Source organism: Charadrius vociferus, unplaced genomic scaffold (genome assembly GCF_000708025.1).
Source record: "Charadrius vociferus isolate BGI_N301 unplaced genomic scaffold, ASM70802v2 scaffold51, whole genome shotgun sequence".
Lineage (NCBI taxonomy): Eukaryota > Metazoa > Chordata > Aves > Charadriiformes > Charadriidae > Charadrius > Charadrius vociferus.
In genome coordinates, this window is record NW_009646939.1 from 3,304,786 (window position 1) to 3,317,975 (window position 13,190).

The 13,190-nt window shown below is 39.4% G+C and overlaps 1 protein-coding gene across 1 annotated transcript in view; it reads right to left on the reverse strand.

Moving 5' to 3' along the window:
• The window catches only part of MYRIP (myosin VIIA and Rab interacting protein), a 218,693-nt gene that overhangs the window by 13,266 nt on the left and 192,237 nt on the right, over positions 1-13,190 (reverse strand). Inside the window, exon 10 of the mRNA XM_009895027.1 lies at positions 8,305-8,544. Within this exon, the coding sequence (XP_009893329.1) occupies positions 8,305-8,544 (240 nt within the window). The remainder of the gene's footprint in view (positions 1-8,304; positions 8,545-13,190) is intronic.

Here is a 13,190-nt window from a genome sequence, read left to right on the forward strand (position 1 = left end):
AGTGAGCCCTAACTACTCATTACCACAAAGACTGAGAAAGAAAGCCAAAATTTGCCTTGATATTTCAGGAAAGGTGAGTATACTTTGATAAACTACGGTATTATGGAATTACTTTGCTGTGCAAGTTTAAGACTTCCCGCCTTGACTTTAACATCAATATCTTCATTTATGGGCACTCGTTTAGAAAAAGAAAGCTAAATTATTTTACAGAGTGAGCTATTATTCTAATGACATTCTCTAAAGTATGACACAGAGAAATACAGTCTCTCTTTTTGGTTTTAGATTTTTACTAATGAATTCAATCCACTGCCCTAATGAAGTTGCAGACACTATTCCTAATAATATGTAACACCTTATTTCTAGAGACAAGTTGCGTATAATCATGAGAAAGGAAGTTATTTTCCAAGAGGTGAAATAACTATGGTCCAAGCTGGAAATGGATATATTTAAATCTTAAAATCTGCACAGGATTCTGTAAGAGTATCCATAATGGACACAGGCTGATGACATTGCACAAATGGAAAAATATTTTTTCTTTAAAATCATCCTTGATATTTTCACTAAAGAAAACCAAGATGATTAAAAGGTGACTAAAATTCATAGCACAACATTTAACTCTGAGAGTAAGGAAAAAAGAAAAAGTTGAGTGTTTTGCGGAATTAAGCATCAACTTTTGACACAAAAAAGTGATTTTTATTTTATAACTGAGAGAATGCTACAGAATTAATTTGTTTACCACTATATACGACATACTAAAAATAGCATTTATTTTAAAATACAAGATAAGTATATATTTGTTCAGGGAATAAAATGAAAATCTGTTTTCAATCTGATTCTCATAAGCTGAGACTCAAATAGCACAGAATATGAAACCTCTTTCCATCTAGACGAATGATAAGCAATAGACATTAGCAGCAACGTGAGAAAAGTGCCTTATCACTGTGTACAATCTGTGCAATGAATTAAGGGTTTTATTTTTTTAAATCGGGAGCTTAGAAAGGTTTTTGAAGACCACTATGGTCAGAAACTGCTAAAAATCTTATTGCTGAAATAAAATTTGATTTTTTTCCTTCCAAGTTTATTAATTAGGCAAGTATATGAGAATAGGAAGATCATACACCTTATCTTTGTCTTCTGTTCTTCGTTACTGATAAAACCAAATTCTCATCACAAAGCCAAACAAGAGAGCCAGTCTGCTCCACATATCTACTTCATGCTCATCACTTCCATCATAACACAGGGCAAGCTGCGATTATAAAATAATTATAAAACAGTTTTCTGCAATGATTATTGATAGGTATGAGTTTTCAGGCCTGATAGTTCCAGGAAAAAATTGTGAGTTTTAGAATTTTGCTTAGGAAATGTGGAAACCCTCAATATCACTTTATAGCATCTCTTACATAGTAAGAGATGTAAGAAGACACAGACAAAACAAAGCATTCTCACCTGCTGCAATACAGTGGATAAAAACTGCAACTTTAAATGAAGATCAAAAGCCTTTTGTTTTTCCTAGGTAGTGGGAAAGCAGTTAAATAAAAAGGCAGAAAGGTTATGTTAACAGCTACCAAAGCTAACATTTATATAGGTTCAGACTTACAGAGAACTTTAGGATGAACAGCAAGGATAAAGAAACTAGCAAATATAAAAGACCGTAAAATTTAGATTTTATATCTATTACTAAAATATTTTAAATAAAGCAATGCCTAATTTATTTCTGTTTGTGGGATTTAGAACACCAGATCTCATTAAGGCAGATATTGCAAATGACACATCATTTATTATAAAATGAAACAGATGGAAAATACTGATTTCCACCATCACAAAACAAAGTGGCACTAGCAATAGAAAAATACGTTTGCAGCAGTCTTGAGAAAAAGAAAAGCCAGCTATCTTCAATTTTTTTGGTCTACACGATTGTGATTTTGATACTGTGTGTGCTTCTAGTTACAAAAGGGTCTGTACCTCACTTATGCCACAGTCAGATGCTCACGATGGAAACACCTGGGCTGAGTTAAGACATCACATGCCAAATCATTTCCTACTGTTTGCTGATGTCCCTCTCCTGGACTTCAATGTCCCAAAGCTGACAAGTAAAACCCTTCATACTACCACTCTCCAGTGTCCACACACCAACCAAAATACCCAGGAGTTTCTCAGCAACGTTTTCATTTCGGGGAGTTGCAAGATAACCATGATGAAAACTACTACATCATCTTCTGTAAGGACAGCGCATGCCACCTGCACAAATGATTAATGGAAGCCCAGCCACCAGCAGACACGGACTCTCCCTCGTTAGCACAGCACTGCTGTTATAACACCACAGCCGTCCCTACTGTGATGCTTTAACGGGTCTGTGATACACAGGAGGGATTCACTGCCATGTGCACGTCCAATGCCATTCTCCAGCTCTATCAAGGCCATGAGCATCTTTCTCTCCAGTGATCAAGTTCCACGAGCATCTTTCTCTCCAGTGATCAAGTTCCACGAGCCCTTCCTCGCCTGACCTCCCTCACTGAGCCCTGGCCACCCTCTCCATGGCCAGCCCCAAGCATAGCCACCAGCATACACCACGCCAGGGAGCTGGCTGCCTCTTCTGCTGCGGTATGATGCACCCACGTCCGCAGCTACTGGCTATTCCTCTCGCTAAGGAGAGGCGCCAGGCAGATTTTCTAACGAGTGTCAATCTTGTTATACCGGTAGTCGAAAAGTACTAATTTACCTGGTGAAAAATGTGAGATGTACTCTCTCAAAACAAAGAATATAGGCCCCTGGCACAAATACATGTGAAGATGATGCTCACAGTACATACTTCCCCCCAACTAAAGCTTTATAAAACCAAAGATGAACAAAATGTTTCCAGAGAATGAAGGCATAAATATTTTATGGAAGGAATATTTATGCCGTTATTCATACTGTCAAGCAACTTGGAGATTTCACTTAGGGAACAGGATCTCACTGTGCTACTTAACAAACTGACTTACAGGTTGTCATTTGGAAAAGCGCTGTTGTGTGCCTGGCCATGTAAAAACGTCAACAGAAACCAGCAGGATTCAAACAAAGTTACTAAGAGGTTGTAAGAGTCTGAGCAGAAGTAAACACATAAAGGGATTAAAAGAAATTCCTCGAGCACACAGCATGTTGCATCAAGCTAAAGCAAAGAAGAGAGAAACTAAACGTTACTAGTGAAGTTTAACTCCCTTGCTCATTTGCAAGGAGGAGCATAAAGTAGATGGAGACAAAAAGACAAACACAACTAAGGTTTTAACAACTATTTCAGTTTTTAAGCTACGTGGGACAATTTGCAAAAATGGCAGGGGCTAATTTTTTAAACAGTATCTCTAGTTTCTGATAAAGTGGTCGCAGTGTCAGACTGCATTTAAGATGCAGTCTGCATTAGGCACTGCTGAATGTGGCTTCTGGAATGTAATTCTAGGGTATACCACAAAATATAGACCCAGCCTATTCATCTTCATGAAAGCATTAAAAGAGGAGAGAGGATAGAGGAGAGCAAGAACTAAATACATCCCATTTATCACGCTTGCCACTCTCAGGACCAGTGTCACTATCATACTCCCAAAGGGATTTACATTTTGCTTTTTTCTTTAGGTATTTGGTTAGGGTTCGGGGGGTAAAGCAAAAAAATCACCAACCAAACCAAACGAGCAAGGCAGAAAGAACTGTGCAAATCACTGTGCTAGGACAAGATGCTTCACTAACACAACAGTTGCACTATGTGATTTTTTGCTTTGTTCACACCTGAAGTCTAGAGGGGCTGAAACGTAACTGTAACCTGAACATAGAAGACTTCATGGCCTTTTATTGCACTACGGAGATGATCAGGCTTTTCAGGGGTCTGCATATCCCTGAAAGACCATAAACTACTTCTGTAGCTTAATAAGCACTAAATGTTGTCTATAAAAACAAGCATGCTGCAGGATTATGCTTGTTTTAGAGAGCTGCGAATCTCCACAAGACCATTTTAGGTAATCACAAACATAGAAATGTTGAAAATGATTGTGCTCAAAGTCTAAGAGGATTTAAGTCTAAGGCATAAAATTAACTTGTATTAATTAATACCCACCTAAATCCTCAAGTATCCCACATGAACTAAATAATTAACTCAAAGTTTGGCGTTTTCAAACTTGTATCTTAAAGGCAGACACACAACTCAAGAGCTTAGCTTGAGGTGAGAACTGAGAACACACAAATGCCCAACTTCAGCTAACTCTCCACTCAAGACATGCCAATTATTGCCATTGCTACAGATCTTAAGCTACTAAATACCCTTTTTAAAGCATCAGCTCAACATGTGGTTATATGAGATTCCCAGCTTCTATTAAAAAAATGAAGTCCAGATTTTTAAAGGTGCAGACATGTCAAAGTCAAATTTTCAGGAGCACCAGGTACTTCATTTCCAATGATTCAATAAACAAGACATGTTTTTTTAAATCTTACACTATGGTCAGGTGTACTGTAACTAGAAATTCCCTGTGATTTAAGGTTGCTCATGTGTTCAAGAATAAGCTTGAAAATAGAAGACTAAAGGCTAACAAAGACAAGCAGCATGGCTGAAATATAAGCAAAACAGATAAAATACAGTATTTAATTTGTGTTCAGGAGCTCAAAGCAGATTGTAGGCACTCGAGTGCTCATTTTAATGGCCCAGAATTAGTACTTCTGTATACCTAATTTGAAACTTGATGCCCAGGTCAGAATCCAAGTCTGTGGCTGAGAATCTTAAGTGCCAGTCTGAAAGATCTGTAATTCCCTACATATGCATTCCCCAAAAATCAGGCTTCTTAAAGAGACAGCATATTGGGACATCTGGCTTTTAAGGTACATAAAATTACTGGTTCCCAGAAAATACGTTGTCTATGCTTGTCTCCATTGAGACATGCCAGCTACTCATCTTAAAGTTACTGCACATTTTATCAATTTAGCTAGGTCTTAGTATTTTAAGTTACCATAGCCACAACTGGTATTATACGCTGTCATCTTCAGTGTTTCATTATAAGATACTGGTCAGCCACCTTTCCAAAGAGAAGGCACGCGTCAGGAGACTTTAAATCACCTTTAAGGACAATTGTCAAGAATAAGAATGAAAGCAGCCTGCTTGTTTCTCTAAGGCTGGAGCAAGTTCCGCTATCAATTCCGCTGAAGTCATGACCATGAATAGTACTGGGATATTTTGGTTTCCTTATTATAGACAGAAAGAATATATACTGTGACCATGAATGACTAAGACTTTTTTTTTCATCCAAACCCAATAAAGAATCAGGAACTCCAAGCATACTCTTTTTGCTGAACATGGTATGTCTCTTATTTTCTTAAACATAACAAAATTTTACTGAGAAAAAAAATATTAATCTTTGCATTATTTTAAATAACTGACATACAAATGGTAAAGAAAAATATTAGAGAAGGTAAAACCAACTGATATTACTTTGTAGATGCATGCAGACAAATAAGTACACCACAAAACATACATCTGCCGTTTTCTGTGCTCAGTTCACCATATAGGAACATTTTAGAAAGGTCTATTCACAGCCTTTAATTCTAGATTTTAATCGCATCATGTTATACCCTAGCTAGCCTATATAGCCTTTTGAATAATTTGATATTGCTGGTTTGTCTTTGTAAACCAAAGACAAGCTAAACTGGATGCTGCTAACGAGCACTGGCAATAAAGCTTTTATTTGATTCCCTTAGAAAAGTTGTGCGTACATCAAGGAGGTATTTGCATACATGATGACAAAGGTACTTACAGTGCTGTGTAGTCCGTGGCTAAATAAGTATTCTGTGACTCTCTGATTCTGAATTAAGTTTGGAAAGGACCTCTGGAGATCGCCTAGTCAAACCCTTGTGCTCAAAGCAGAGTCAACTAGATTAGGTTGCCCAGGGCTGTATCCAGTCAAGTTTGATTATCTCCAAGGACACAGATGCCACAATCTCTCCTGAAAACCTACTCCAGCATTTGACCGCCCTCACAGTGAAAAAGCTTTTTATGCTTAGATGGAATTTCTTGTATTTCAGTTTGTATCCACTGCTTCTTGTCCTGTCTCTGGCCATGGGTGAGAAGAGCCTGATTCCTACTTTATTTCCACCCAATCCCCCCAACCCCCAGGTATTTATACACATTGAAGAGATCCTCCCTAAGCCTTCTCTTCTCTAGGCTAGACAACTCCAGCTCTCTCAACCTCTCCTCATATGACAGACGACCCAATCTTTTAACCATCTCTGTGGTCCTTCACTGGACTCACTCCAGTATGCCCATGTGTCCCTTGTACTGTGGAACCCAGAACAGGACACAGCACTCCAGAACTTGCCTCACCAGTATTGAATTGAGGGGAATAACCACCTCCCTTTGTCCACTGGATGCTGGTGGCCACTTTTTTTGCAAGCGCACATTGCTGGCTCATGTTCAACTTCATGCCCACCACAGTCCCTATGCCCTTTTCTGTCAAGCTGTTTCCCAGCCAGATGGCCTCCAGCCTGGATTTGTGCATGGGATAATTGCTTTCCTAGTGCAGGACTTTGCATTTCCCTTTGCGGAACTTCATGAGGTTCTGTCAGTCCATTTCTCCAGCCTTGTCAAGGCCCTCTGAATGACAACAGAACCATCTATGGTATCAACCGCTCCTCCAAATTTAAGGTACACTCTGCCTCACTGTCTGTCAATAATGAAGATGTTAAACAGTGCTGGTCCCAGTATTGACCACTGGGGTACACCACTAGGGACTGGCCTCCAGCTGGATTTTGACCCTCTTCTCTTGGCCTGGGTTCAGGCAATTTTCAGTCCACCTCACTGTCTACTTATCCAGTCCTTACTTGCTCCATTTGTTTGTGAGGATGTTATGTGAGACAGTGTTGAAAGCCTTGCAAAGTCGAAATAAACAACATTCAGTGCTCTGAACATCCCAGATTACCGTGTTCTCTCGAAGATCAACAAGAGTGGCCTCACCATGACATGGGCTGGCTCCTTCAGCCCTTGTGAGTGCCTCCCCATTGGGTGCCATGCATGTGTGTATGTCCCATTTGTTGAAATGTTTGCTAATTTGATCCTCCTCTACCAAGGGTAAGTCTTCACTGCTTCAAACTTTCCCACAGGTCTCAGGGGCCTGAGATTCTTGAGGGCAAATCTCACCTGTAAACTGAGGTGAAAACAACGTTGTGTAACTTGGCCTTTTCCGTGTCCTGTTATCACCAGGTCACTGCAGTAGTGAGCCCTGCCTTCCCTCATCTGCCTTTTGCTGCTGATATACCCGTAGAAGCCTTTCTTATTTCCCTTTGTGTCCCTCACCACATTCAACTCCAGGTGGGCATTGGCTTCCCTGACACCATTCCTGCACACTTGGACAGTGTCCTATCATCCACCTGGGTCACTTGATCCTCCCTCACCTCCTGGTGCGTTAGTTCTTCATAGCATTTGAACAAAACACCTTTCAAATGAAGAAGAATAGATTTCCTTTGGTGAGTTGTCCACACCCCCTGTCAAAGCTGAGCTGCTGTGCATAGAAGACCCCAAGAGGTAAGTCAAGACACGCAGCAGACAAGAATGAGCCCAAGTGGATCTCAGGGGTAAGAGTGACTGGCAAGGGGCAGTGCTGGGATTCTACAGCACCAAAATTCAAGCACATGACGTGATCTGAAGACAAATTCAGAGACAGAAAGGGAAGAGCACAGGTGGTAAGCTCTGTGGAGTGACACTGAAATCAGACATCTCATTGTAAGGGTGAAATGGCACAAATGGAAGATCTCGTACATTATCAGAACTGACACTGGATTTCAGTTTCTACTCACAGAGGTGTATTAACTGACAAAGTAACAGGGTTGGAAAGCTTTAAAGAAGCATGTAATAGTCCAATAGAGAGGCAAAAGAAGAATCTATGACATCAGAATGAACTACACGACACTAAAAACAGGGGAGCAAATAAAAGGACTGAAAAAAAAACCACTTAAACCAGCTGGTTAGCAAGGAGGCTAAAAGGAGAACTCAATATGTTTTTTTAAAAAAAACATATAAGCCGATTCTCAGTCAGTATAAACTGACATAGTTCCATTAATATCAGTCAAAGGTTTATTACACAAGCAAAGTACACTGCTTTGAATCGATGCTGTAGGGTCACAGGGAGGAACACACACCTTAATCAAAGCTTTACCTGCACAAGGGTTGCAGGTTCAGACCCAGTGTAAAGGGCCTTGGGTTTTTTTAAGCAATTATGTTTAATTTTCTAACCAAAACTTTCTCCTTCTGGATTCTAACTTTTACAGGATTAGCCCAACCGCTCTCCAATGACCACTTACCTTCTTTAACTCTTCCTGAATACCTCTGCCATTTTCCTCTGAGGACACACTCTCCTTTTGGTTTTCAGAGTCTGTTCTAGGTTCTGACTCTTGATCTTCACCAGAAGATGTTTCCTTGTCACTCATTTTAGCAGCAAGCTGAAATAACCTGGATTTAAGCTCCTCTTCCATAAGGTCAGGCTTGATGTTATGATGCTGATCCTCACTGCTTATATCTGTTTCTGATAAATCATCGAAATCCTACATGGAAATTAGAAGAACAGTATAATTACTGTACAGGTACAGCAAGGAAAACAAATAGCTTCTTGAAAAGTATAGATATGATCACTCTGCAGGGAAGCTAGAAAGAAAGTACACTAAGTGTGCTGATGAAAAAATACCATGTCTTTACAGAGGAATGCCAATAAACCCACACCTGTTGGATTATATTTATAATTCCTGCTTACTTTCATATTATGTAAAAAGGATCTATCAAAATCATTATGGATCTGTGTGCAACTACTGCAACAAAAGACTAAATGGCATTTCCCATTCCCAGCACTGCACTGCCATCACCCTCAGGCATGGTGCAGATAAAGTGTGGGAATGAAATGATTTGTGGCCTGGCAGTTGTGTCCAGCTTTCAGGTGAAAGCTGTGCTTGAATTCCCTGACTGCTGGTCTTGAGCATTATTTCTATTTTTCTTAAAGACTACTGGAAACAAGTTTTGAAATATCTGTCTTTTATTACACAATGGTGCTTAAGATTTCCAGCTTTCCCAGTGATTATTTACATAGGTGGGTCCTCCACAGTGACAATTATTTCCCAAATGCCAACCTCCTTGGAATAAGTTCAATCTTTAGGAGCACGTTGTTTTCTTACTCTTGGATCCTTAAAGGTGGGAAGCACTCAGAGGCTCAGTTAAGTACGGTGGGTGTTACAGTCTTGACCGTGACAAGTTCCTTGCTTCGGAGGCTGAACAGAAGAAAAGCAAAATCCTTTTGCAAGTCTGTTTAGGGTGCCTGCCCAATGTTTAATAATGTGGAAAGGGGTCTTTGTTTTTGTTTTTTTGTTGGTTTTTTTTTTTTTTTGGTCAGCCCTTGCAGGAAATCTGGTGGTTATGCCAAAAACTAATGTCCAGATACATACTAACTTATTTTCTGGATCCGTGCTGTTGGATTAGGATGCAATTTCCCCCAGTTTCCACTACAGTCCATGGAGAGACAGGCATCTCGCAGAGTACTCCACCTGTAGCATTAGCTGCCTTTGGAAATGCTCTTCTCTCCCTGCTGACTGCTAACAGAGAGCTTAGAATAATTAGAAACTTTTTTTAGTGCTTCAGTCAAGTGCATAAAGTAAGGTGGAATTAAGTGGTTTTAAAAGTGATGAATTCTTTGAAATGGAGTGCAATCGTGACAAAACCACCCCGAAGGAGGCTATAAAGGATGCAGCCTGGGACCCAGAAGCAGTATGCACATCGCAGCAGGTCTAAGAGGAGGATTTGGAGCAATTCTCAGATAGGAAATTATTACTGTTCGCCTTACGCTCTCCTACCGTGACAGGACCAGACACTGCTGGAGAGACGAAAAGCTGCGCTCTCTCTACTATCCATTTGGAAATACATAAACAGGAGATTTGCTTTGCGCAGCTACTCCCTCTGCAGCCGCAGCAGCAGTATTTATGGACGGACCAATTACCTCCAGTGCTCATGGGAAACATTACCTCTGACAACTCTCTTCCCAACCCTACCTGCCAAACTGCTCTTAATGAATCGATACATCATGTTCATAATGTCAGCCCTCATCTCCCATACAGTAAACCGGACTATGTAGTGGCTAGCACTTTCACAGCTTTCTGGACAATTTTTTTCTGCAGCCACCTGTGAATTACACAACTACATTATTGCTTTATAGCTCACCTTCAGGATGCAGAAGGCCCTTTTAGAAGGGCTATTCTATTAACTATAATAGAAGGGGAACCACAGGCTTATGCTGAAATTTATTCTTTTCCCAAACAATCAGCTTTTGCAGAATAAAAAGCCTTTTCTGCCAAACGAACTTCCAAGCTGTTCTTAATAAGATTGAGAACAAGATTTCAAGTCAGTATGTTTCCACTTTAGTTTTCTAATATCTTATGATATGCTTCTATATACATTTAGAAGACTGGTGTCATTTTACCTTTTTAATTAAAAATCTATTTATCATAATGGTGCTTCCTCAAATTGTAGCAAGAGATTTTTATTTCAGACATATCCTGCATGTCATTCAAAAACTCATTACAAACCCAACCCAACAATCTGCTAATGAAAAATACTCACGTATTGCTAAAATTTTGCTACATTTTTTTTAGCTTTTTACTACATTTGCCAGCACAGGTGAAAGTCATGAGCTGCCTTGGCATCCCTAGGCTTTTATTCCACATTAGCTAAATTTTTGTTATGAATACACATCCTTTCTCAGGGGAGGACTCACCTTAAGGGTATTGATTTTATTACAGCAGGATTCAGGTATGTCTATTATCCATCTCTCTGCCTTTCAACCTCCTTACAATGAGCAGGTGGAGTATTTACATTTGCAAGAGCTGTTCGCTCCTGCTTACACGCTGAGATAATGATATCCTACAATGCTATACTTTGTGGTTTCTGGCAGGCTGCTTGGCTTGTGTGTTGAGCTTTTCAGGTGGTGGCAGCGAACTATTTGCAAGGGGATGATACCTCTTTCATGGATTAAAAAAAATGCATTAGAAGCCATGACAACAATAAAAAAAATAAGAAATACATCGAAAGGTACCATTATTATTAATTTAATAGATGCTATCTTAAACTTCATTATTCTTTAGTGTTCACACTTCGGCTCTTTCTGGTAAGTTTAATGACATGTTTGTGTTCATCACTGTGTAAGTTCCCATTTGCATCTATCAGCAACAGATAATACCAACATCTGCAAACAAGAAGAAAGGACTCAGAGCTTCAGCGAGGGTCGGGCAGACTAACACAGCCGCAAACCCACTCTCACTAAAAGAAAATCGAGTGTTTCTAATGCAAGCATAAGTCCTTCAGCAGACAACGAACTAGGAAATACGGCCTTCCTCAGACACACTGCCCAAATCTTTGCATGCAAATGGCTGATAACACAACGTAATCCCAGCGAGCAAAAAAAAAACCCAAACCCAAATAAAGCAAGCAAGCAAAGTGCTGGGTAGGAGGCTCCAGAACCAAATCCGTGTTATACTTTAAACTCTTGAGAGAAAGCTCCATTCGTATAGGAAACCAAAAATCAGAAACTACAGTTTTTAGGAAAAGACACAAATTGTGAGGTTTGCAGGCAGCTTCTCAGCGAGAGCTCGTGTAATTTCAGGGCAGCTATTTTCAATAACTACATCCCAAGCGCCATCCCGTGGGGACCAGCAGTCCGACAGCGCTCACCCCGTACCTGGCTGCAGGTAGGGCTGTAATTAACAGGTGGGGTCTCCTAATTAAAGAAGCAAACTCGTAATGAGGGCACTTCCTTCACTTGAAGAAATTAAGCCATACACTTCCCATCAGAAATATAAGAATTGCAGCTATGCTAAGCAATATCTCCTCCTCTCAAAAAGATAATGAAGCCAAAATATACGTATTAGTAAGAATAATATAAATTAATAATATTATTAATAATAATGAAAGAAGACAGAGATTGGTGGTTTGAGTGGCAATTTCTTGAAAACAGTTACAATTTGCAAAAGAATTATCATTAAATGCAAGGTTGCACTTCCTAGTTCAGTTTCCACAGGAATACAAATATTCTGTGGTACATAAGCAATCAGGTTATTGGAAAGTTATTACAATAGGACTTTGGTTTTATAAGGACAGTTTTTGTATTGTACTTTGTGTACTTGCTTCGTTACTGTGCTTACAGCAACTCTACAGGCAACCCAGTAAAGCAGGTTGTTCTTTATCATTAAGTGGTAAAAAACTCTCCCCAAATACAGTACATCCTGATATCTATTCTCAGGTTTCCCTTTTTAAGTTGCTCCAGACTTTATACAATAAATTCTTTCTCAGTCACAAAGTCAGCCTTTCAGTGCTGAGTCCAAAATCCATTTGAAAAAAAAAAAATGCCACAGCGTTATCCTAATCTAGGTACTGATCAAAAAACCCCTAATTTTTAATAGAAATTCAATTGAGAGTTATGAAATGACCGCAATTGTTCCAGATTGTTACTGCTTAAAATTCTCTAGACTTGGAGCAGGGAGAGAGGAAAGGGCCCATTTTAATTTCATTGTGAGTTTCCAAGAGTAGCAAACAAGAAAACGACCTGCATTACTTGAAAATTAAAAAAGAAAACTCAACTTTTAGACTGCTAAACTGAAATCCTGTTGTACAATGCTGATGAAAACATAATGGTTAACAAATTGTCATGTTATTATTACAACGCAGTAAAATAAGGTTATTATTACAATGCAATGAAATCAGGAAAAAATACGTTTCTTCACTGCAATTTGCATATGATCAGTTGTTCATTATCTAATATCTAGGCGCAACATGGCTTAGAAGAGCATTTTGTATGGTTTCTGTAAATTCTGTACAACCTCAGCACATGAAAAATCTATGACTGTTTTAAGGAAGCTTCATTTGGGGGGGTCTTAAGTTTATGCTGACTGCAGCCCTCCACGTGCCTACACCACGGTTTTGTACAAACTATTTACATGTCAGGCTCTCTCTGCTGCAGCCTCAATCATTGTGCCAAGATCAGTACGTTACTTAGAGATTAAAGAGACGTCAGGCTTCCATATAATCCTCAATTTTTTTTTTTTAAGCAATATAAATGATGTCTGGCTAATTTATTATTGTACCTCAAATCATATTCCTTATGCTTACGATCATTTTAATTGCTTCCTAGAACTGTTCAACCGTGCAACAGCCTTGC